The sequence below is a fragment of the Nomascus leucogenys genome, chromosome 25 (genome assembly GCF_006542625.1).
Source record: "Nomascus leucogenys isolate Asia chromosome 25, Asia_NLE_v1, whole genome shotgun sequence".
Taxonomy (NCBI): domain Eukaryota; kingdom Metazoa; phylum Chordata; class Mammalia; order Primates; family Hylobatidae; genus Nomascus; species Nomascus leucogenys.
In genome coordinates, this window is record NC_044405.1 from 26019656 (window position 1) to 26045182 (window position 25527).

Here is a 25527-nt window from a genome sequence, read left to right on the forward strand (position 1 = left end):
TCCCTCATTTTCCTCTTTTCTCCTGCCAATCTTATCACTGCCCACCTTTCCCAGTCAAAAACATATACAATCTTAAAAGTAAAGTTTTTAAATCCCCCTGTCTTTGAAGCCCTTTTTAAATAGGCTAATCAGAAGTTGTTTTCTGCTTCCATAAACACTGCAGAGCTTTCTCTGTATGTCGGACATGGTGGTCACTATTGCGTACACCCTTTTTGAAGCTATGAGCATGTCCTATTGTCCTGGAGACTTTGCCATGACCCAGAAAAGAGGAAGTTGTTTTGTTTCTTGCACAGCTGTTAATATAGTGTTTTTTTCTCATTTATTTATTCAACAAATATGGAGGGAGCAACTTACGTGTCAGTCCTTGTTCTAAGAACTGAAGATACTACAATGGGCAAAACAAAATCCCTGCTTTCTTGGATGTTACACTTTAGTGCATATAGGTGTTCAGTAAACATTTTCTTTCTTTCTTTCCTTCTTTCTTTCTTTCTTTCTTTCTTTCTTTCTTTCTTTCTTTCTTTCCTTTCTTTCTTTCCTTTCTTTCCTTCCTTCCTTCCTTCTTTTTTTCTTCCTTTCTTTCTGAGATGGAGTCTCTCTCTGTTGCCCAGGCTGGAGTGCAATGGCACAATCTCAGCTCACTGCAACCTCTGCCTCCCAGGTTCAAGTGATTCTCCTGCCTCAGCTTCCTGAGTAGCTGGAATTACAGGCACCTACCACCATTCCCGGCTAATTTTTGTATTTTTAGTAGAAACAGGGTTTCACCATGCTGGCCAGGCTGGTCTCGAACTCCCCACCTTAGGCAATCTGCCCACCTCAGCCTCCCAAAATGCTGGGATTACAGGCATGAGCCACCGTGCCTGGCCTCAGTAAACATTTTCAAAAGTTTTTGAACCAAATATCTTTGTAGTCCTCAAAGTATATACAACATATCAGAAATTACATGGGTAGTCAACAAAGATTTTTTTTTTAAGTGAGGGGTTTTATTGTTATATCCTTATATGGGTGTGTGAGAGTTGAGAATTCTAGGGCATAATGCTTGTTGATCTTTTAATTAAAATGCAAGTGCAGATCGTCCAAATGCAGAAACTATTGTCACACAGAGATATACTGTCATTCCATCAGAAATATAAATAAATAAAGTAGAATTGAAGAGATAGCAATGACATCAAGTCCCTAAGAGCTATACATTGCTTTAAACAACATTCATTGGTTTAATTACTTAATCAGTAACTACTTACTGGGTACCTGCAGCCTGTTGGTCACTCTTCTAGGTGAGCACAGTAGACAAATATGGGCTTCCCCAGTTGGGAGAGACAGATGATAAACTTCTAAGTATAGGATTTTAAGTACTCTGACTTCTACAAAGAAACCTGAAGCATGGCAAGGAGAAACTGAGCAATCAAGGAGGCCGCTTTGTTTTAGATCAGGTGGTCGGGGAGGCCTCTCTTAGGTGGTGATATTTGGACAGAGAACTGAAGGAAGTGAAGAAGTGGGGCAGGAAAAGGCCCAGGGTAGAGCATTCCAGGCAGAACACGCAGCCAGTGCAAGGCTGCTGAGGAGAGGACCAGCTCAGCAAGCTGCAGAAACATCCAGATAGCCAGCATGGCTCTGTGGAGGGGGTGTGGTGGGCTAGCCTAAGCCAGGCCATGGAAACGGTTTTAGGTGAAGGCAATGCTGTATTTATTTTAGGGATGAAGGGAGAGGCTTTGGAAAGAGGAGTGATGTAATCTGCTTCATATTTTGAGGAGATCCCTCGGCTAATGGGTGGAAATTCAGCTGTGAGTTGGCAGATTATCATAATAGTCCAGGCAAAAAGGAGAACACAGCTTGAAGGAAAGTAAAGGTAGAAGAAATGGTCAGATTCTTAAAGTAGCATCACTAGGACATGCTGGTGGTTTGAATATAAGATGTGAAGGACAGAGTGGAATCAAGGATGACTCTGATTTCTGTTCTGTGCAGTGATGGACGAGTGATGCTCAATTTGAATGACCAAAATGTGAGATAGAAGTGGGTACAGGGAGAAAAATCCAGAAGTTCTCCTTCAGAGAGTTTAACTGTTGAGATACCTGTGAGTTTTGTAAAGCGATGTTGAGTAGGCAGTTGGATTTCAGGACCTGGATTTGAGCTCAGAGAAGAAATCACAGATAGAGATATGAATATGGAAGTCATCAGCATATAGAGGGCATTTAATGCCTCGACCTAAATTAAATTATATAGAGAGGAAGTAGAGAGAGGAAGGGAAGGGAAAGGAAGCAGAGAGGAAAAGGAGAGGAGAAGAGAGGGGTAAGAATTAATCCCTGGAGTGGGTTGCAACATTTAGAGTCTGATTAGAGGGAAGAAGCTCACCAAAGACACTGAGAAGGAGAAGCCAGTGAGGCAGAGGGAAACCCAGAGAGTGTGGTGTGCACAGTCCAGGTGAAGGTGTTTCAGGAAGGGAAGTGTGATCTGTTGTGTCACAGCTGCTGAGAGAGCGAACATGAGGAAATCTAGAAACGTGGGCCATGTATGGCGGCTCATGCCTGCAATCTTAGCACTTTTGGAGGCCAAGGCAGGAGGATTGCTTGAGTCAAGGAGTTTCAGACCAGTCTGGACAACATAAAGAGACGCCCATCTCTGCAAAAAATTTAAAAATTAGCTGGGCGTAGTGGTGCAGCATCTGTAGTCCAGCTATTTGGGAGGCTGAGGTGGGAGGATCACTTGAGCCCAGGAGTTTGAGGCCAAAGTGAACTGTGATTGCATCACTGCATGCCAGCCTGGGCCACAGAGTCAGACCATGTCAAAAAGAAGAAAGAAAGAAAGAAAGAGAGAGAGAGAGAGAGAGAAACAAAGAAACAAAGAAAGAAAGAAAGAAAGAGAGGGAGGGAGGGAGAGAGAGAGACGAAAGAAAGAAAGAAAGAAAGAAAGAAAGAAAGAAAGAAAGAAAGAAAGAAAGAAAGAAAGAAAGAAAAGAAAAGAAAAGAAAGAAAGGAAGGAAGGGAGGAAAGAAAGAAAGAAAGAAAGAGAGAGAGAGAGAGAGAGAGAAAGGAAGGAAGGAAGGAAGGAAGGAAGGAAGGAAGGAAGGAAGGAAGAAAGAAAGAAAGAAAGAAAGAAAGAAAGAAAGAAAGAAAGAAAGAAAGAAAGAAAAGACTAGGAATGTGGAAGTCATCAGCCTCATTGACAAAAACAGATTCAATGGAGTGGTGAAGAAGACACTGACCAGTGTGTGACAACAGAGACTGAAAGATGAGGGTGTCAGGTGAGTTGAAACATCTCTACTCAAAGTGTGTGCAGACCAGCTGCTTTTTTCTCATCTTCCATGAGACAAGCACAGAAACTGAGATGTTGCTGCAACATTCAAGGGTGTGATCAATGGGCTCCATTCTCAGGAAGGGCGGTATAGACAACTTTGCGTATTGTTGAACTCATGCGGTAAGAAGCATGTGCAACAAGCTGTGTTTGAGGCAAGTACTGTAAGGACCTCACATCAATCTGCAACAGACTGGAAAATGAAAAACCGATCCTTCAGCACAGTTAGTTTGAGAAGCACTAGTATACTCAACTCTGTCCAGTAGTTTTACTATTAAAAAGTATCAGAGGAATTGGATGGGAGAAGGACGTGGTGACAAGATGGGAGGTGGTGGTTGTTAGTATGTTTTACAGTGGTAGGGATAACAGACAGAAAACAGAGTGTTGATATGCTGAGCTGGAAGAGGGGGAAGTTGAGGGTGAGATAAATGCAAGGGCAGGACTGATGCAGTGGCTCACACCTGTATTTGCAGCACTTTGGGAGGCTGAGGTGGGAGGACTGTTTGAGCCCAGGAGTTCAAGACCAGCCCAGGCAACATAGTGAGACCCTGTTTCTATAAAAATAAATAAATAAAAATAAATACAAGGGCAAAGTCTTTAAGCAGATAGGAGATGTGGAATTCTAGACATAAATGGAGGTTTCAGCTTTCAACAGGAGCAAGGCCAGGGCATCTATGGTCACAGGAGGGAAGGTCATGTGTATGGGTCTGGTATGGGACCTGAGATTAAGGTTCCATATTGTGTTGCCGTGAACTGGATAAATTCGGAAGAGCCTCAACAGGCTTACCTGGTAGTTCTCCCCCACCAATATGCCATCATGGGTAAAGTCCCCTAGCCAAATGGCACTACGCTCATAGGGACCAGGCACAGTGCCTGCTTTTCCATGAGTAGTGGGCTTCAGTTTCCCGTCAGCCTGTGGAATCAGCCAAATAAGCCGATCACATCCTCCCTCAGGAACCAGGGGACACCCTACCCTCTTTTTTTTTTTTTTTTTTTTTTTTTTTTGAGACAGAGTCTCACTCTGTCACCCAGGCTGGGGTGCAGTGGCACAATCTCAGCTCACTGCAACCTCTGCCTTCTGAGTTCAAGCGATTCTCCAGTTTCAGCCTCCCAAGTAGCTGGGACTACAGGCACATGCCACCACACCTAGCTAATTTTTGTAGTTTTTTTAGTATAGATGGGGTTTCACCATGTGGGCCAGGCTGGTCTCGAACTCCTGACCTCAGGTGATCCACCCGCCTCAGCCTCCTGAAGTGCTGGGATTACAGGTGTGCACACCTGGCCACCATCCCTTCTTGTTACTACAAGGCCTGCTTCTCACAGCCCAAGCTAGTTCACTCTGTGTGGCCTGCCCTGTCCTCCTCCCCTGGGCTGTGGGAATACTTGAATGCAACACTGCTGTCAATTTTATCTGCCCAGGGTCATGTGTTCAACCACCCCTATAACTGAATCCCCCGTCATCAGTGGGGTGAAAGGGAGGCAATAAAAACAGGAGTGGACACTGATCACATGAAAAATTGAGTATGTGGGTGTGTATTGGAGATCAGGGAATAGTCCAAGTATTCACTTGATTCTTCTGGTTTCTCAGTAAATCATATGAGGTTATCGACTCAGAGTCTGGGAAAGGAAGGGGAGTTTGAGGTTTGGGGAGGTGAGAAAGGTGTGAAGCAGTCTTCCCACAGACACAGAAAGCAACTAGGTCAGTGAGGTGAGATTGAGGGCAGAGCTAAGAGCCCACTCGAGGTTTGTGGTCATGCATAATGAGACCAATCAGAGCACAGTGTGTGCCGCGAGAGCTCCTTGGTGAAGTGCAGCTGCTCTGATGCAGTGGCAGATAGGCTGGGGCAGTATAATCAGCTATATCACAAAGTCTATAGTCTCTGAGACATGGGTGAGTAGGTGTGAGCACCTGGTAAAACAGGTGAGAGGAAAAGCAAGTTGGTGTTGGAGTCAGCTGTCAAGAGATAGATCCGTGATGGTATCGAGATCACTACAGACAAGTGGTGGTCACCTAGTGTTGTCTGCTGAAATTTGGAGGGTTTAATTTTTAATCCAAATACCATAGAAATAGATATGAAAAGATGGGTGACACATGCTGCATGTTGGGCAGTAGAGGTGACCAAGTGCTTAGTTGCATGGGAGAGGCCACAAGTACTTGGCAATGTTTTCATGACTGAGCCTCTCGTCTCAGGAATGAGCTGAGATTCCAGAAATGCTGGGATGAAAACAAACCAACCCTGAGACTCCCAAATTGTTCCCATATTGCCACATTTTTTCCCGCATCTTCCTCCAGAAAAACTCAAGAAAGCCATGTTTGCTATCTGGCTCATCTTAACTCTCCACATCACTTACGTTTCCAGTTTTCCAGATAAGCATGGCCATTTGTGTTAGGTCATTCTTGCATTGCTATAAAGAAATACCAGAGACTGGGTAATTTATAAAGAAAAGTGGCTTCATTGGCTCACAGTTCTGCAGGCTTTACAGGAAGCCTGGTGCTGGCATCTACTCAGCTTCCAGGGAAGCCTCAGGAAGCTTACACTCATGGGGGAAGGTGAAAAGGGAGTAGGCAGGTCACAGGGTGAAAGCAGGAACAAGAGAGACAGGGAGTAGGTGGGGGAGGTGCCACACACTTTTAGATGACCGGTTCTTGAGAGAACTCCCTATCATGAAGACAGCACCAAGCCATGAAGATCCCTCCTAAGGGATGGCGCCAAGCCATGATCCATACACCTCCTACCAGGCCCCACCTCCAGCACTGGGAATTACAACTGGACATGAGATTTGGGCAGGGAAAAATATCCAAACTATATCACCACTCTAAATAGTATGTGCACTGAGAAACCAGCTGACCTATCTGGGGCTCATTCATCCAGGAAAACAGCCTGGAAGTCAAGTGCAGGAGTTCCGGAATTAGACCACCCAGGTTCAAATCCTGCTTCCACCCCGGCTGGATGTATGCCTTCTTTTTTTTTTTTAAATTTTATTATTATTATACTTTAAGTTTTAGGGTACATGTGCACAATTTGTTACATATGTATCCATGTGCCATGTTGGTGTGCTGCAACCATTAACTCGTCATTTAGCATTAGGTATATCTCCTAATGCTGTCCCTCCCCCCTCCCCCCAGCCCACAACTGTCCCCGGAGTGTGATGTTCCCCTTCCTGTGTCCATGTGTTCTCCTTGTTCAATTCCCACCTATGAGAGAGAACATGCGGTGTTTGGTTTTTTGTCCTTGCAATAGTTTGCTGAGAATGATGGTTTCCAGCTTCATCCATGTCCCTACAAAGGACATGAACTCATCATTTTTTATGGCTGCACAGTATTCCATGGTGTATATGTGCCACATTTTCTTAATCCAGTCTATTATTGTTGGACATTTGGCTTGGTTCCAAGTCTTTGCTATTGTGAATAGTGCCGCAATAAACATACATGTGCCTGTGTCTTTATAGCAGCATGATTTATAATCTTTTGGGTATATACCTAGTAATGGGATGGCTGGGTCAAATGGTATTTCTAGTCCTAGATCCCTGAGGAATCGCCACACTGACTTCCACAATGGTTGAACTAGTTTACAGTCCCACCAATAGTGTAAAAGTGCTCCTGTTTCTCCACATCCTCTCCAGCACCTGTTTTTTCCTGACTTTTTAATGATGGCCATTCTAACTGGTGTGAGATGGTATCTCACTGTGTTTTTGATTTGCATTTAGGGAAGGCATTCACCTTTGTAAGCCTTGAATTTCTGCAAGTGTAAAGTGGAAATAATACCAACAAGAACCTCAAAGACTTGTCTGTCAATTAAATGGGATGGTAAAATGAAGCACTTAGCACAGTTCTTGGCACACAATAAGAGCTCAGTAAATATTAGCAATTATTATAAATAGGTTCATTCACTGCTCCATAAACAGGTGATTCTGTCAGTATTATCATAGTATGAAATTCAGGCTGCTTAGGCCACAGACAAGAAGCCAAATATCTTTAAATTTCTCTGTAGTCAGACTCTCCATGGGATCCCTGGCCAAGGTTTGTGAGGTGGCTGATTGGACAGGATGAAGGCAATTGTTACGACAGGGGACCAACCAGTGGACCCAGATGGTGACTTCATTAGAACAGTGTTCCAACCAGCGCCACACAGTGTGTATCCTGCAGAGGGGCCAACCAGGCAATAAACCGACTTCTACCACCTTGCAGCCAGCAGCCGAGGGAAGCTCTGAGCTCCGAGAGGACTGGTCTATTTTCATCACATTTGGACAAAGGACACACTCCACAGAAGGCAAATTTCCTTTCTCAGAAGACACATATCACATATGAGTAGCTGGCTTGAACCTTAACTCAGTGTGAGAGAGTAATAAGAATATCACCATAGCATGGCACAGGTACGCACACACACACACAGGCACACACAGGCATATCTTATTCTTATTTATTACAAGAGCTTTCAGTCAAGCTGAAATGTCTAGGCAGTATTTTCTAAACTCTTTAAGATGCATGTCCCATAGACACTTCTGGTAAAATGATTCAGCTTCAATAAGATTCAGACTCTTACTAACAAAACTAATCTGGGTGTTTTTTCAGAAAAGCTCAAACTGATACAAAACTCACAATTTCAGCCTCCAATTAGCAATTTCAAAAATATTTTGATTCTGATATTTTGTCATTGAGAAAATTGGTAGTCAGTTCAGGACAAACGAAATATAGTGTACTTAAAAACAGATGCATGATTTAAACTTGAGAGTTGGGGAAAGATTCTATCCTGTAATACGAATGTAATATAACTGTCATCTGGTCTCCAATTTTACTCTTCCCAACAGAATGCAATCTCATGAAATAGTTGCACCTCTGAAGTGGGTAAAAGTTAATTAACCTGTCTCTTACTTACCTAACTTAAGTAAGTGAAATGGCTGACATGGAAAAGTAAATGAATTTTCCATTTATACACCGATTTTTTTAAAACCAATCTTTCACTTTCCCAAAACAACTCTTTAAAGAAAATTTAACATAATCATCTTCAGCTTGAAAACTTCAAATGAATGAATGGGGCTTTATTTGGGAGAAGATTTAAAGACAGTGACACCAGACAACCTGGGCTCAAAGTGCTATTCTCAAATCACAGTTGCCACCTGACCAGGGCCTGACAGACAACATTTCCAAACCCCGGTTTTGCAATCTGCAAAACTGAAATTAAAAATACCCATTTGACTGAGAATGAACAGAGCCATAGTCCTCATTCTGTCATTCAACAATTGTGTGACCACGAGCACATTGTCTAACCATGCCTTCTTTACGATGGTGATAATAACAATACTCACATCTAGTCATAAATCATAAATTCAAGCTATTGTTTTTATGATCATTACTATTGTAGCTAATAAACATAACGAGTGCAAATCATGTGGTCACTCAAGTATCCACACACTTTAGATGCCCAATACATATGAGTTTCCTTCTACCCTCATTCTTTTTTAGGGAAATAATTACAAGGAGGATTTCTTTCTTCAGAGCAAACCAAGAGATTTTAATTTCTATGAAGGAGATTACACAATATTCGAAGGGGTATGTGACAATCTATGCAGATATTGACTGTGTCTATGAGTAATTCTTGTGGCCCGGCGGTTCTTAGGATGCAGGAAGCTGGAATGGTGACATATGGTATCATCGTGTGGCCTGCTCTTGAACGCAAGAGGCCATCGGTTCCAGCCAGATCAAAACACAGGCAAATTTTGATTTAAAAAACTACACATATTCTACATGCTCCTATTTCTTGTATCCAGACTACCCCATTATGCTAATATAAAGAGAAAAAGTGATAGGCTACAAGGAAAAATTCAATCACTGCTAAGCTCATCAAACTACACAATGAGCCATGGTAATCTGCAGCCTTAGAGGAGAAGCCCATCAACGACAATGCCACCATCGATATTTTCTACTCACATTCTTTCCTATGCAGTCCTAATTTTCTTACATTAGGAAGCATTTCATCAACATTTTAAGTTAACGAGCCACAAAACATCACCCAGTCTGAAGTACACGGCATGCGAGAGCAAACCTAAACCGTGTTATCAGAAAACAAAACCAAATGATGGCATGCCTTTTTAAGGAAATATAAACCTAAAATAAACGGAGAACACCCCTCCCGGGGCCACCACATACACAAGAGGCAGAGACTCAGGCGACACTCAGAAGAGAAAGGAACGTAAACAGCGAAAAGTCTCCCAGAGAAAAAGACTTCACGGACTTTGGAGCCACTACAGCTGTCTCTGCACACAGACGCTCTCTCCTCTTCAAGCGTTTCTCCACATCTAGTATCTTCAAATCATTAGTGCTTTCTAGCTAGGGTTTCAATATTTCCCAGAGGCCTCTCCAGTCCAGCCTTTGCCTGAGAGAACAGGTTACAAAAATATCCCCTCTCCCTTTTACCAGGCAACAAAGAGAATTTGCAGTGCTTTGAAAACAGAAATCCACATCCACGGGAAAAACAGGCCTCTGCCAGTCGCAGAAAAGGTTTGCTTCGGGCACAGGGCAACCAGGCGAGAGAAAATGCATTCAGAGCGGTTAGCACACAGGATTAATCACATTATAATTTAATCATCTGATCAAACACTAATTAGCATAATTGCTTGAGGGAGAAATGGCTGGAGGAACCCAGGAACACCCTGAGCATCCATGTTCTTAATGACAAGAGGGAACACAGATTTGGCTTCCCTTTCTTCATAAAAAAAGGAAGAAAATAGCAAATAAAGTTAATCAATGACAAGCATCACCAGCTATGGTTTTAGCAGCCAAAGGAATTGCAACTGAGATTCATGACATTTTCCTTCCTCCACTCTCTCTCCAGGACCACTCTAAAATCCATGGAAAAAACGCAGTACTGATGTTACAATAACTAGACTCTGAGCTATTTAAGCCTGTGTTCTCAACTTTGGCACAATTAATATGTTGAACTGGTTCATTCTTTGTCATGGGGAGCTGTCCTGTGCATTGCAGGGTGTTGAGCATCTTATAGTGAGTGTCCCCTCCAGATGCCAGTAGCAACCCCCAACTAGATGTGTGACAACCAAAAATGTCTCCAGACATTGCTCACTGTCCTCTGTGGGTGCAAAATTGCCCTCCGTTAAGAACCACTGAAGAACACAATTTGTTCGGTGCATACTTCTTTTAAAAGTAACCAAGGCATAAAAATAGAGGGAGGGGTCTTTTTATTTCCATCTGCCAAAAAATAATGAGCCTAAAATAATACTTGCCCAGTTTGGGAGGCCGAGGCGGGCGGATCACGGGGTCAGGAGATCAAGACCATACTGGCTAACACGGTGAAATCCCGCCTTTACTAAAAATACAAAAAATTAGCCGGGCGTGGTGGCGAGCGCCTGTAGTCCCAGCTACTCGGGAGGCTGAGGCAGGAGAATGCCGTGAACCCATGAGGCGGAGCTTGCAGTGGGCCGAGATTGCGCCACTGCACTCCAGCCTGGGCGACAGAGTGAGACTCCGTCTCCAAAATAATAATAATAATAATAATAATAATAATAATAATAATAATAGTTGCCCAGTTCCATGGATTTACCTTATTTCTCATGGCTTTATTTAGAGCTTTATAATATCCCATAATGCCTATGCCTGTGCACTTCAGAAAAAAATAATTAAATACCAGCCTCCTCCATCAAAGACCTTTAGGGAGACACTTCCAGGAGCACCTTTGAATAGGGACACTCACAGGCTCAGAGAACTCTAACCCTTGCTTCTAGACTTCAGTGTGCCTTGAGCAGGCAAGAGGTCACAGCGATGTCTTCCACCTACCCAGGAGAGAGCAAACCACCAGTGACTTTGAAAATGAATAAATCCAGAGAAGGCCTCCAGACCCCCCAGGGAAATACAGCTTTCTCCCTCCACTCTCCCTGAGCACGTGTAAGCTCTAATATTTGCTCCCAGTTTCTAAAGAGGGAGAGAGAAAGGTGAACAAGATGGAGAGAGGCGAAATGCCGACTGCTCCTCCATTTCTTGCGAATGTATCTCCACTACAATCGATTCATTGCACAACCTTAACCTGCCTTAGCCACCAGTTAGGCTGGACCTAATAATATTCACTCTTATCAAGAGATGCTAGAAACCCCAGGGAAAAATACTCAACACTTATTACTGTATGAAAGAAATATTTTTTATGGGTTAAGGTGATTTGTTCTAATAATAATACTGAGTCACACTATCCCTCGCTTTTATTTTTTTTTTATAAAGAAAGTGTTTCACCATTTACAATTACTCATGAGTCTAACACAGGTTATTAAATCTGATGATGGAAATATTTATGCCCTTTCCGTGGCGGAGAGATGGGAAAAGATTGACCTACTCTACTACAAAATTTAAAAGAGAACAGTCTGTGCTATACCATGTAGGTTGTGAAAACTCCAAATCAGAGAGGAATTGTGAGCTATTTTAAACTGAAATCTTCTCCTGCAATTCCCCTGTCAGAGCTTGTGACTTCTTAATATAATGCCCCCACCCTCTTTTAAAGGAACATGAGTATAGGAAACTATTATTGTAAAGAAACAGTCTACCCTAATTCCTGTAGTGATGAGTAAGCAGAATTCACATTTATTCAGCATACAATGGCTTTTATACCATTTCCTTCTAAAGCTAAATTTCAAAACGGCCACTCTAAAAGGTAATTTCTATAGTGAATCACAATAAAATCGCCAAAGGATTATAACATCAAACTTGTTTAAGATGCCTAGGAGGGAAAGTTATTTTTGATATTATCTAAAATAAGATCTCAGGACACAAAAAGGTATTTTTAAGGTTCTGAATTTAGGCCTCTCTCCAGCACACATTTGAGTCTATTTTAGTGCAAAAATCAAGGACACGATGTTTTGAAAAAATTAATCTGCCACCAATAACTGCCCTCTATTTTGTCATATATGTAACAAGGTTTAAAATGCACGTATGCTGTTACATGCCAGTTTCTCTCTTTTTTCTGACAACTTAGGGTAATGACATATGCTTTGTATGATAAATACAGTCAACTTGTGGTTATTTACCTAAAAGAAAGCCAACAAAATCCAACAGAGCAGATGATCCAAAGCCCTTTAGATCTGGCTCTGGAATGAGCTTGTGCCCTGGACAAAGGCATGTGCAGCATCCCAAGGCGGCATCAAAGCAAAACCTCTAGCTGCAAACGGATCCACTCTCCTGCCCTGTCTCACCCTGTCCTAGCTCATCTCTTAAGCTTGTTCACTAGAGTCACCCAAATGGTTCCCCACTATGGATCTCGTGCTTGGAGCCTCATGGCTACATGTAGGTTTCAAAGGGCTTCTCTGCTGGGACTCCAGCTGCTATCGAAGAAGGGACCAACGTGAGAAATACAATGGAATCAAGACCATAAGCAAAGCACAAGAATTTATAAACCTGAATATCAAATACACTAAAACAGGAAGAAAAAATGGCACAAAGAGATAGATATTAATACACATAGATGATTCATAAGCTGCTAGCATTCACATTTGGAGTGCCTCTGGCAGGATCACATATGCCTCTACTCAGAATCTTTCTTGTTACTAAACCCCAGCACCAATTATCCTGAAAGACGCCCAAATTCTTATGGTGGTCAGTGAAGCCCTAACCCTGTATACAGACATTCCCAATAAACTACTACCCAATACAGAGTTCTCCAACAGTTCATCGAGATGTACTTGGAACTTTACTGGATCAACTTCCTAGCGACTGTTTGGGTAGCTTCCTTGCAAATGTGTGTTTTGCAAAGGTGAATTATGGTTCATGTGGATCAGAACAGGCAAAGGCATGTGTTAATAATGCAAATTCACAGGCCGTGCATACACCAAGGCTACAGAATCAGACTCCCTGGTATCAGAGCTGGAAGACGACATAACAAACATAGAAACTGTAACTTGGAAGATCGCAGTGGTGGTGGAAAAAGAGGACAAAGTCACATGGGATTAGAAACACCTGGGGAGCTTTCCGAACTACAGCCCATTCCCCAGAATGCTGGCATCAGAATTTCCAACAGGAGGCTAATGAGAGGAAATGCATTTCAGGAAACTTCCATATCTTCTTTCTCTGTTGTTCCTGACCCAGAACACCGGGGTGTTGAGAACCAATGTCTCGATCCTTACCTGGGAAGGCCCAGATAGAAGGATACTAACTAATGTTCAGCTTGAAGTGTCAACAGACAGTGGTCTACCTCTTATCCTGATGTAAGGGTGGAGGGGATGTGTGGCTATGGGGCTGGCACAGCCTCTTCCTCCATATTCAGTCTTCCCATCAACATTTGCCTCCATGCATCTAAGCATCTAATCCCACAGAAGCCTACAGCATATTCTATATTCTTACCCTCCCATCCTCAGCAATGGGGCGGTAGAGGTATGGGGGAGAATGTGGGGCCTCTCGTGCCAGTGATTAATAAAGGCTGATGATGTGAGATCCCCCAAGACACAGATAAACCAACCACTGATGAGAATTCCTTACCCAAAACAAATACCTAGATCACCTCGAGGTCAACATTTTTCTACCCAGATTTCTATACAAATATTCAATCAAGCCTATTCTAAAACAGTAGCCACCAAGGATTTAATAGCTATTGATTTGGGTGAGTCATGACAGACACATCTGGTAATTAACCATCTTACCCACATTCTGCTGTCACGTCAAGGCCCCGGATAGAGGTTGCTCACTTGGGCTGCCAACTTAAACAACTTGAGAAGGGAGGATTCTGTCCGTTAGACAGCATTCCACACTTCTTGTGGATTTCCTTTTCACTAGCCAACGAAATAGACAAATGACTAGCCTTTGCAGGAACTGACAAGAACTAGAACCGGCAGGAGTGATAAAGTAGCCATGGTGCCCGTTTTGCTGGTAGAGACCATTGTTATCATTGTTGGGTGTCTTCAGCTCATTCCTAAAGTCTCACAAGTAATATTCCAAAGCATTGTTATTTCTACCCTGCAAGCTACATGTCAGTTATTAAAAATGCTCTACAGCCGAGATTAAAAAATAAACATGGCAATTAAGCAGACTGGGACTTGGATTTTCTGTATCTCTGTGGAACCCAAGATCAAATCACACCACAGCGGGGCTACTGTGAAAAGAATTGAATCTTGAGTTTCTCTCATGAGAAAGCATATTTCCTTAAAGTAAGAAGTTTCCTTATTATATAGGAAATATAGCTGTCTTTTGTATTTAAAAAAATAAATTAAAATAAAATATACATAGAATTGCAGCAGTTCCAATTATCTTTCCACTTGTCTTTCTCTTATGATGCAATCATAGAAATGTTCCCATCATCCAGCAGTTCTTGCTTATGAGAAGAATCGATGCTTTACCCAATATTAGGAAGATTAATCAATGGTAAGAGAGTCCACTGCAGTCACCCACCTGAAGTGGCATGGATGGCACTTCAGTACACAGCATGGGCTACCTCCCAACAGCTGCCCTCAGCCCCTGTGACCCAGTCCCGCTGGTCCTAACACCAGCTTCTACCTGATCATTGTGGTGACTCCATGATAATGCTGAAGCCACTTTGGGACCCTAAGGTCATCAAGGTCATCACTGGGAGTGGTATCACCCTACTGTTGTTTTGCAGAAGCATCCAATAAGGAGAAAGTTGGGGTATTTAGAAAGAACTATAAACTGGCTTTTACTGTTTTATTTTCAGTGTGGAAAAAGTGTAAATTTTGTGTAAAACCAGACTTAAAACTGTTTCCTCTTTCTTAATTTTAATACTAAAAGAGTCGAGGCTTGTATGAATCAAAATCAGTAATTAAATAGTTCAAATTTCTTTCCATCACCTTATCAAAATGCCAATTTCATAGTCTGGAGAGACTAGCGACAAAATGATCCATTTTGTAGATGGTTCTTTATAAGACAAAAGGCAAACACTTTCCGCAGCATCATCTTCTAGGGCAGGTCTCACTTTTGTCCAGATTTCCAACCTGTAAATCAGCAGTATTTGCATACAAATTCGATGATTCTACTATTAATAAAACCCAAAGCCCACTTGGAACCAGTAAAACCAGAATGCTATAAGTAACAAATACAGCCCTAGAAAGGAAGACTATTTCATTTCTTTTTTTATGCTAAATTGTATATACTTAAGGAACCTGGGAGACATTAGCTAAGTGATATATGCCAGACACACACACAAAATCCATGATCTCTCTTATATATGGAATCTTATAAAGACTATTTCATTTATAAGAGCATGTGGCATTCTTTTTCCCTTGTCCAATAACATTTGTGTCAATCAAAAAGCCTGGGGTGATATTGTCTGCCCCACACAGACCGACAAACAAGGACTTCATATATTGCAATTTAAAACCGCAGAGTTTGGGAACAGGTTAACATGGAGGGACTTGTGATAATCACAGGATCCTAAATTTGAACTCTTCTCTCAGTAATTGCTTTACTCTAAACACGTATGCAGATTTCAACCTCCTACTATTCTGCTGTGAAACATCTTTAAGAAAGGCAAGGCTTATCACAGAATAAATATTTGTAGCAGTGCTGCAAGTTCAATGTCCTCCCTTCACCTCCAGTCTTTTGTTCAGACCTACTCAAGCTGTTTCCAGATAATATATATATATTGCCTTCTCATCCCCAGCTTCCCAAGCCTAACATAGACTTAAAGACTGAGAGCACTTCTAGAATATTCTGCAGAGAGTCCAAAGAGATTTCATAATATTTCTGCAAGGGTTGGTATGCTTTTTTTTTTTTTCTCCTACAAAATGCTGTACAGAGCTGGGATGTTAGGGGAAGCTAGCATTTAGTATGGAGGTGATCTCTTGCATTTTCAATTATTTCTTTCACTGTCTTTGCGGCTGCACTTAAAAACAGCTTTCTATAAATAGGACTGCTTGCTCACTCTTAAATCTTACTCACTGTCTTCTCAGTAAAAAAAATAACTAGGGATACAGGCAAGATTCATTAATCCCTGTCATTCTATCTCTCTGTGTAGTAGCCTCTTTCCTTCTCCGTATCTTGACATATATCTTCTCAATCAAACTCATCCCTCTCTGTTAAACCATAATATATATTTACATAATCCAGGGGGCTTAAAGACCAAAAATTAATCCAGCTGTATGAGTTTTAAAAAATCAGCGTTGATCGCATAGAACAAATAGAGATCTCCAAAAATCAAAAGCCGATAAATATTGTAAACTATAAGACACTTAATTTGATTTTTATATTTGGACAAAAATCAACTTTAACAATGATTAAAAGATATCCTTTCATGTTACTTTGATGAAGATACCAACTGTCATATTTGAATCTGCAAAATAAGAAATGAAGATAATGACAAAAACCCCATAAATCCATAGGATGCTTAAGAAAACAGTAGTATGGCTTTTTAAAGATGATTAAGGCCTGAGAAACTAAGCTTTGTTTTGATGTCCTGGGTGGCTCTTTGATGAAGAAATGAATTCTCAGGAGCTGGGGGTGGCAGAGCGGGGGGGGAACCTAAATGTCGGTTTGATGTTTCTGGCTGGCTTTCAAAATGCGACAGGGCAATAAACACTGTATAGGAATTTTAAATCATGCCATTTAGCAGCATACACTTGAGAACAAGGGGTCCAGCACATGGATAAAATTCTTGTCTGTGACACTTGACCCACTGCACGGCAGGAAGAGCACCTAAAACAATTATATAGCTGTTGTGCAACAGTGATGAAGTCCCATCAGATACTCGAAACATGAATCTCTTTTTGAAAAGAGAAGAAAATGCCCCAAGCCACAGGCATTTCTGGAAAATAAACATTTCTACTGTGATTGAGTCACTACAACAGGAAAAGGTGGGTAGAGCAAAAGAGTCCAGTGGTTTAGTCAGAATGCAAGATGGGGACCAGAAGAGCAAGTCCAGCAAAGCAAACTAAGACGGGAAGCCAATCAGCTAGAGGCAGAAGAGACAGGTGGACGGGAGGGAGGAGGGTGAGTTAAGGAGGGGAGAAAGGCTCTGCCTATCACTTTATCCTTTCACTCCGTAAGGAACATCATCTATTTCCGCTACTCCGTACCATGTGCTCTGCTCTGTGCTAAGGACACGTTCAGGCTTCACACGCATTTCAGACTGTGGAGACTCCTGTCTATCTAGTGAGAGAGGCAGTCACTAGTCAAATCAGCATCACCTAAATGCAGGGTTAACGATTACCGTAGGCACCATCAAGGCAACAGCCAAGATTTTAAGAAAAAGGATAATATGGAGGGAACTGATTTTCGGGAGCAGATCTCTGAAACCCAACCCTTCTGAACGTCCTGGTCAGAAGCTGTCTGACCTCTGAACCAAAATCCTGTCCCTGCTTCCCTCCTGCCACCTTGACAGACCTTGTGTCACTTGCAGAAAACATCCGTGTGCTCCACCCTTTGAATTCAGAACGACATAGTGGATACTCCGTGGGGCTGCTGGAATCTTCCATTCCCACTGCCTTATCTTAACCCATAGATTCGGCCAGGGAAATGCAACTTTGAATTTTCTTGCATTTTCACAACATTGAAGAAAAGAACATAAATATAGTTGGGGGAGGGGCGCGGAGAGATAAGATGAGCATTTTTGTGCCCAGGTCTTTGGAATATGAAGAGTTAACCCCCAAGTCCAGGGGAACAGCTGTTTTCCAGGGGGCCTGGGGGAGAGGGAAGGGGGCTCCCGGTCCCGGAGCCTTGCCTGCGGAGATTGATGGACTGCGGAGGAGCGGGCACGTCAGCATCACCCCTGTCACCATCAGCAGGAGAAGCGGCGGCTCCTGGAATGACATTGGAAGGTCAGCCAATCAGGCGCGGAGCTGCTCCCGGAGCTGCCACCTCCGAGGCGCGCGCCACGCCGGGGTTTCCTTGCGGCTTTGGAAAGCGGGTGCAAATGCACCCTTCTGCGGGCCCGCTACCCGCCGCAACACCTGTGTTTCCTTTCTGGGCACCTTCTAGGTTTCTAGATATTGCTCTGAATACGGTCCTCCGCTGTACAGTTGAAAACAAAGGCTGCTGGACCTCGCCTGACCTGCGGTTGCCTTTGCACCGTTCCTGTTAGACGAACTCTACGACGCAGGAGTTTGGGCGCAGTGAACTTGAGAGATCGTGGGGGAGGCGTCTTCAGAAGACAGCCCCTGACCATCTGCATGGAGCAGTCCTCCCTCGGCGGCGGCTGGGTTTGCTGGCTCTGCTGAAGGCTGGCTGCGAGAGTCTTGTGAGGTTTGCCGCCCACTAGTGTCCTACGGCGGGGACACAATCGGCATGCAGGTAGCACCACCTCCCTATCTCCCAGGCTGAGGGCGCGGGCACCAAGGCCCAGCGTACACTTCAGCGCAGCAGCCAAGAAAATGCCCAGACGCGCTTGTTTGTGTGGGCACGCCCCTGGGTGCCTGCCCTGCTCTGGCGAGGTGGGCCACGCATGGAAACCGACGAAATCGAAGTGCTCATTTCTGAAATACTATTGAATGCGCTGCCTAATGCAAAATACATTCTTTTTCACTACCTATTAATTATTTATGAGCCACATTCATAATCTTACCCGTAGAATTCAGCTAATTTTACGAAACCTGGATGCCACATTTTGTAAATACACCCACTTGATAAACCCATCCTTTTATTTGGCAAACGTAAATTTCCAATCTACGGTGTTCACAGGTCTTTCTTTATAAAATGACCTCTCTCTCTCTCTCTCTCTCTCTCTCAATCAAGTTTTAATACGCACTGAATTGAGTCTCTTGTCGAAATACTCCGTGCACCTTACTCCAGACACATCTAAGATAAAATACCTTGCCAGCTATCTGGAGGTCCAGGAACTGGGGATTAGAATTGGCAAATATTTCAGTCAAAATTAGTTCCCCTACCAGAATGGTGTATTGCGCGGGTTCTGCCCCGTGACTCACTGATCCCCCGAGGCAGCAAATCATAGTCACACCAAAGTGATAAAGGAGAGAGTCAAAAAGTGGAGAAGGATCCACTGGCATTTACTGAAGGTCTGCATGGCATTTTGTTTCCCTACAGAGGGCATCTTGGAGGGGCATGCAGCTTAAGTTAAAAGGCCTAGGAATTTTAGGTGAATCCTGAGATTATGGAGAGCTTTTTAATCTGCTTAATAAAGATGGGCGAGAAAGGGAAGGGGAGGCAGCCCTGAAATTGTTCACCTGATAACATTTTTTCCTTACATACATTTATGTGAATTAAATAAAAATCACCTTCAAAGTCCTTAAGGTGCATTTGTATTTACAAAGGTCTGCTTCTAATTAAATAAAATAGCAAGCGTGTGCTCTGTAATTTCCTATCAAGTGAATGGATGAAGCTCAAAGGTGCTGCATACTCACCTTCTCTTTAATGAGCACCTTCTTACTCCCAGCACCCCACCCTCTAATCTCCACGACCCTCAGGCCCCATGAAAACGGATGCAGTAGAGCTCAAAATCCCACGGCTCAGGAAAAGATGATGTCAGGAATGCATGCATGTGCGTGTGTGTGTGTGTGTGTGTGTGTGTGTGTAAAAACAGAGATGCCAGGATACTAGCAAAAATATATTATATATAATAAATCTGATTCTTCATCATTCTGTTTGTCTGAAGGCCCGGCTCTGCTTTTAGCAGTAATTTTAAACTAGAATGTGCTCTGGGGTTAAAACCAGGAGAAATGGTGATGAAACACAATGCAGTAGGAAGCTTTGCTGAGAAGACACTGAGGGACGTGTGTGGGTGAGTGTCTGCACATACGTGTACCTTGGCTCCTTGCACTGTAACAGAAGCTTGCGTATATTTCCAGAACATTGCAGAACAAATTGACTGCTTTAAAACATGATACTGCACCTTATCAGGTGAGGTCATTCATTTAAGGGTTTAACCCATGAAGGGCCTGGTCACTGACTTCTTTTTTTCTTTTCCAAAAATACTGTCTGCAGCCTGTCTAGCAACCATACTTTTATTAAGAAATAACTGTACTTCTGATACATCAATAAGAAAAATGTTGTTGTCTACTGTTAAAATGCAGATGTATTGTGGGCTTATTTTAACAGCCCCAAATATTAAACTGCATAATCTTTTACAAATGAAAAAAAAAGTTATCATGTCAGGCATTTTGATGCTTGAGGCCTAGCAATAATCGGTTCAGGTATTAGAATTCATCAATCTTTTATCACACACATTCAGAAATTTTTCAAAATTGAGGTATAACAAAATATGACAGTTATTGACAAACATATTCTCCATTTTTTAAAGTTTAATTCAGATAGGTAGAAACCATTTACTCTTATATTTTTGAAATATGGTCTTACAAACAGGCATAGTTCCAAACTGGATTTTTATTTTATTTCAACATGTCTATATATTTTATGATCCTTTCCCCAGTATGTAATGAACACTATGCTTTAGAAAATTGTTTAAAGCTGATTTCCCCTCCCCTCTTCAAAGATCCTAAAGCTTTACAGCAGGCTTATAATGTTTTCATGCTTGATCATATAAAGAGAGGGGCATTTTTATACAAGATAGTTCCATAGCCTTCTGCTAGATTGGATCAGAATACATAATACAGCAATGTAAAATATTCATTTGTGTTTGCTGTTTATGTCTAATATTGTGGAATCTACTTATATTTATTACAGTAACAATAATGGTGATTATCGGTTGATTTTAAAAGTCTTGAAAATAATACTCGCAGAACTCACTATACAAGTACTTACATAATTTTTGCATATATTTTTCATATTGCAGAATATTTGAGGTTTTATATAATTGTATTACCATATATAATTATTTCTATGGTTGTTTATTTTAGTTATAAAATGCTGATTCAGAAAAAAGTCACACACATATATAGCATCTCTGTATCAGAGGCTAATACTCTGTATTGGTATCATAAATTCTTCCATACCATTTTGTCATACAAAATGCTTAAACTGTAAATAAATACTGGCTGACTGACAACCAGCACAGCCTCTTTCATCATCCTGAAACACACACTTCGCAATGGGGGTGCAAATTTTGTTTCATCTTATAACCCAGGCCTTTCCAAGGAGTTCAGAAAGGTACTCCCTGACAGGCGAAACAGGCTGTCAAAACTCTGTGTCTTTGGAACACATCTGTAGGCATCTGTACATTTCTTAGGAGGTCGCATTAGCAGAAGAGCGGAAAGGGCTGACTTCCCCGACACATCTCCGCAAGTTCCCTAAGCAGATCTGCCCCCGAAGGGAAATTCCCGGGAGGACACAGGACAGGTCCGGTGCCCTCTGGGAAAGATGGGTGTCTTGCCAGAACTTGTTGCAATTCTTTCCTGCTAGGAAATCTCAAAATGAAAGTTTCAAACACTTTGCTTTAGGTTATATTGGAGAGCAAAGTATCATTTTCATGTTCATTTTGATAGTACCTTCTTTCAACTCTACCTTTTCTTAGTCACCATTTTTTTAAAACATTGACAATGCTCATGCATTTCTTCTGGCCTGTTGGCATGTTGATTCTTTAGGCACTGTCTAGGTAGGCAAAGAAAATGCACTGCCTTGCAGCCAACACACAGAGCTTCCCTGTGTATCTTCCAGGAAAATCTTAGAGCCTCCCCTTTGCTTCTCGTATTTTCTCACAAGGGCCAGATTTCCTCTCTTCTCTTCTTTTACCTTCTCTTCTTCTCCTTCTCTCTCTCTCTCTCTCTCTCTCTCTCTCTCTCTGTGTGTGTGTGTGTGTGTGTGTGTGTCTCTCTCCCTCCTCTCTCTCTCTCTTTCTCTCTCTCTCTCTTTCTCCTCTCTTCTGGCTAGGGGATTCTGCTTAATGGTTTAATTTGATCTGTCAGTAGGTTATACATTTTATGCAGATGTGTGTTCCAAAATTTGAAATGGGAATTTAAGCTGTAGCTACTCCCAGGCGATGTCAAATGATGACAATTTCCTCTGGTTCCCACAAGAGAGGAAGCCATTCATACATGTAAGTTCATATTTACGCGGTGACAGGCAGCCTAAGGTGCAGTCACACTTACTAATTGGGTCTGACTCAGTCAAGAGCAATAGCTTTCTAAATACCCAGGAAGAAATCATTTCAAAATATAATATTGGCTGGGCATGAGGAAATGACTGCTATTTACAATATTCACTGATTTCATTTTTACAACTATACAGGTGTTTTCTTTTTTTTTTAATTTGTCAACATTTCAGATGATGTAATGCTTATCAGTGCATATTTTTACATAAACGACTGTGAGGAGCATGAAGCAGCACGGGGTGCATAGAAGGACAGATCTTTCTTAAAGCCCTCCTTGGTGCTGGAGATACATTGTACTAGCATGAAATTACGTGTTTGAAAAATCTCAAAAAGCATTGACTCTGAAGGGAGATGTTCCTCATTGACCCCTCCACTTGCGTGCACTTGGAATGTCATATCCCTTTCCAGGTTGTAATATTCAAAGTGGCAATCTTCCTGTCTCTCCTTCTGTCACCAAACCTGGTTTATTCTGAATGAGGCAGCTCTCTAGTACTGGAGTTAGGCTCTGAGCTGTCACTTGGCTAGGTAAGCGCCTTCCAATGATTACAGAGCAATTTCTCCCGGGCCTCTCCATTGCCACCTCTCCTCCCCCAAAAAATAAATATAATATTTAAAAAACAAATAAAAGCACGAAATTTAAAACACAGATGAAGCGGAAAAAGAAAGAAGACTTTACCCATGCATCCAATGCCACCCCCCACCCCCCACCCGCCCCCCCCCGGTCGATGTAAAAGGAATGAAATTCATCACAAACCGAAAGGCTCACCATTCGCGAAGCTCTGGAACAAGGAGAGAGCCAGTATCCACATGCCCCTGCCGCTCCCCGGCCTCCCGCGAGCGACGCGCCGGCCTCGCCCCCCGCGCTCCGCCCGGCCCGGCTCCGCTCGCCGCTCGGCACCTGCCCGGGGGCCGCCGCCCGCCCGCCGCCCGCCGCCCGCCGCCCGCCGAGGACGCGCCGCCGGCGCCGCCGCCGCTGCCGCTGCCTAGCCGCCCGGGCACGCGGCGCGGCCGGGCTCCGGAGCGAGGGCTGCGCTCGCCGCGCGCTGCGCTCCTGCACACCTGCTCCCGGGCGCCGCGCCCCACGCTGCGGCCGGAGCCCAGGTGCGCCGTCAGCTCAGTGGGCCCCCGGCAGGTCGGCAGGTGGAGAGAGCCGCAGACGCGGGCGTGAGCTCATCCCGGGCACCCGGCGCCCAGAATGCGCAGCCAGCGGCCTCCCGTGCGCCAGCCCTCACCCTCCGCATCCAGGCAGCAGGCGGGCGGGCAGGCTCATCTTTGCCGTGCTCCGGCCTCAGTCACATGGATCCCTCTGCCAACCTTCCCTGCCTGCGAGCCGGGCGAGTGAAGCCGAGCGCGGAGGCGAGCAGGGACCCCTCCCCTGCCTCTGGCCGCTGGGGCGCTCTGCAGTCTTAAAGCAGCAGCAGAGACGTGCAGCCGAACTGAGGCAGGACCGGGGAGAGCGCAGCCACCGCACAGTCACGCACAGTCATCAGGAGGAATTTCTTAGAGGCTTAAATAATCATTTCAACAGCTGCTTATTTTTAGTTATTTTCCTGCAGGTTGCTAATAAGAGATGGCCAGGGTGACTATTGCGGAAGGTGGCCAGCCACGGAGAGGTGAACATGAAATGCTCGTAGTTTTACTAAAATGTGCAGCTGGATTCCGATTCCGTATTTACTCTCAGAAAAGTCCAGTTCATTTGCCTAGAGGGAAATGCTCCTTCCAAATCCTTGCCGCTACTGTAAAGATCTCTATGATTTCACGGGCTAATTTTTAATTATCTTGAATACATTGTGGAATGCAAACACAAGCACTTCTAATTTTGCTCTCTGAATGGCGCATAAAAAAGCTGATTGAAATTGCTGATAATTTGAGTAATCCCAAACATATAACCCCTTTCACGTTTCTGTGAAAAGTCAATATGTTGACATTTCCTGAATGTTCTGTATGATTCTTGAAGTCATGATAATATTTAAATTAAAGCTCTCACAAGGGCGTACATCTATCCATCACTTTGCAATATAATGACCGACAGGGCTGGAATGCACCCCAGTGTAGAATCCAGGGTGGAATGCTCAGAGTCAGGACAATCAGGACTGAGAAAAAGCATTCGGTGGGGGTCAAGGAAGACATTTTCAAGGGAAATTGAGTAGGCTTTTTCCTAGGCACTAGGTATCCTAACTGGGCTCCAGGTCCCCCCTCCAAATACAGAAGAATGATGCACATCTCAGACAGCTCACAAAACAACACAGGAGAAGCAAATGGTGAGGCAGAAACAAAATGGTGCTTTACCAGGGTTGGGCACAAGATGGCCAGGCCCTGTGTACCGGGAAGGGTCAGCTGAGCCGGTGATGCTGCCTGGCTCACCACGGCTCTGCAGCTGCAGGTGATCACGTGCTGCCGCCCACTCAGGCTGCGCAGGCCCAGCCCCCAGTACCACGCACCAGAACCAGCATCCTCTGGCTTTGCAAATGCTGGGTGCTCAGTCCCTGGTCCTTCCCAAATGCAACCCAGGAAAGCAGGGGATGGGCCTAATTCTGTCCCTGCATCCGGCTGGTTGACCTATTCATTAATTCTTACTTGCACACTAGCCACCTGCAAGGGTGCCCAGGCACTGGGGTCAGGGAAACCCAGGGTCAAATTGCAGCTCCTCCACTGCCCTGATGTGGGGCTTCTGCACGTGACTCGAGCCTCAATTTCCTCATACGCAGACTGGAAATTATCACAGTTCTTAACTCACAGAGCTGTGAAGATCTTTCCATCCGTCGACAGCACGTGGTCACTGTAGTTAGCGATGGCTGTGGTTAACTGTTACTGAGTTTGGGAGCAGGGCTGGAAACACGATTTGTGGGGTCCACTACAAAATGAAAATGGAGAGCTCCTTTCTCAAAATGAAAAAGAAGCACCATAACAAGCACTAAAACAGAACCTTTCCTCCTTTCTTCCTGCCTCTCTCAACCAGTCGTGGTGGTTTCTGCTACATGCTGCTCTTCCTCGGGCGTGGGAATGCAGCCCTGCACAGACCCCACAGACCTTCCAGGTGACTCAGTGCAGTACAAGAGGCTTCCACTTGCCAGTTGCTTCCCTGCCCTTGTCTGCACCCACGTGCTGTGGCCAGCCACATTTAGGGGGTGGGGAAGCCGCTGTCTCTCTCCCGCAGCACACTGGCCTGATGTACAGTGGACAGGAGATCTCTCGGGGATTGCAACCTCTATGCTGGGAAGCTCTGGGTACCTGGATTGGAGGTGGGCACAAGGCTATGGCCACTTGTGGAATGTGCCCTGGCACTGCAAGCCTGCTGAGGGGATGGTCA

General features: G+C 43.8%; 1 protein-coding gene across 1 annotated transcript in view; it reads right to left on the reverse strand.

The window, feature by feature from the left end:
• DSCAM (DS cell adhesion molecule) overlaps positions 1–23085 on the reverse strand; it is a 799693-nt gene extending 776608 nt beyond the window's left edge. Inside the window, exon 1 of the mRNA XM_030806202.1 lies at positions 22984–23085. Coding sequence (XP_030662062.1) covers positions 22984–23026 — 43 coding nt within the window. The 5' untranslated portion in view covers positions 23027–23085. The remainder of the gene's footprint in view (positions 1–22983) is intronic.
• Between the last annotated feature and the right edge of the window lie 2442 nt (positions 23086–25527).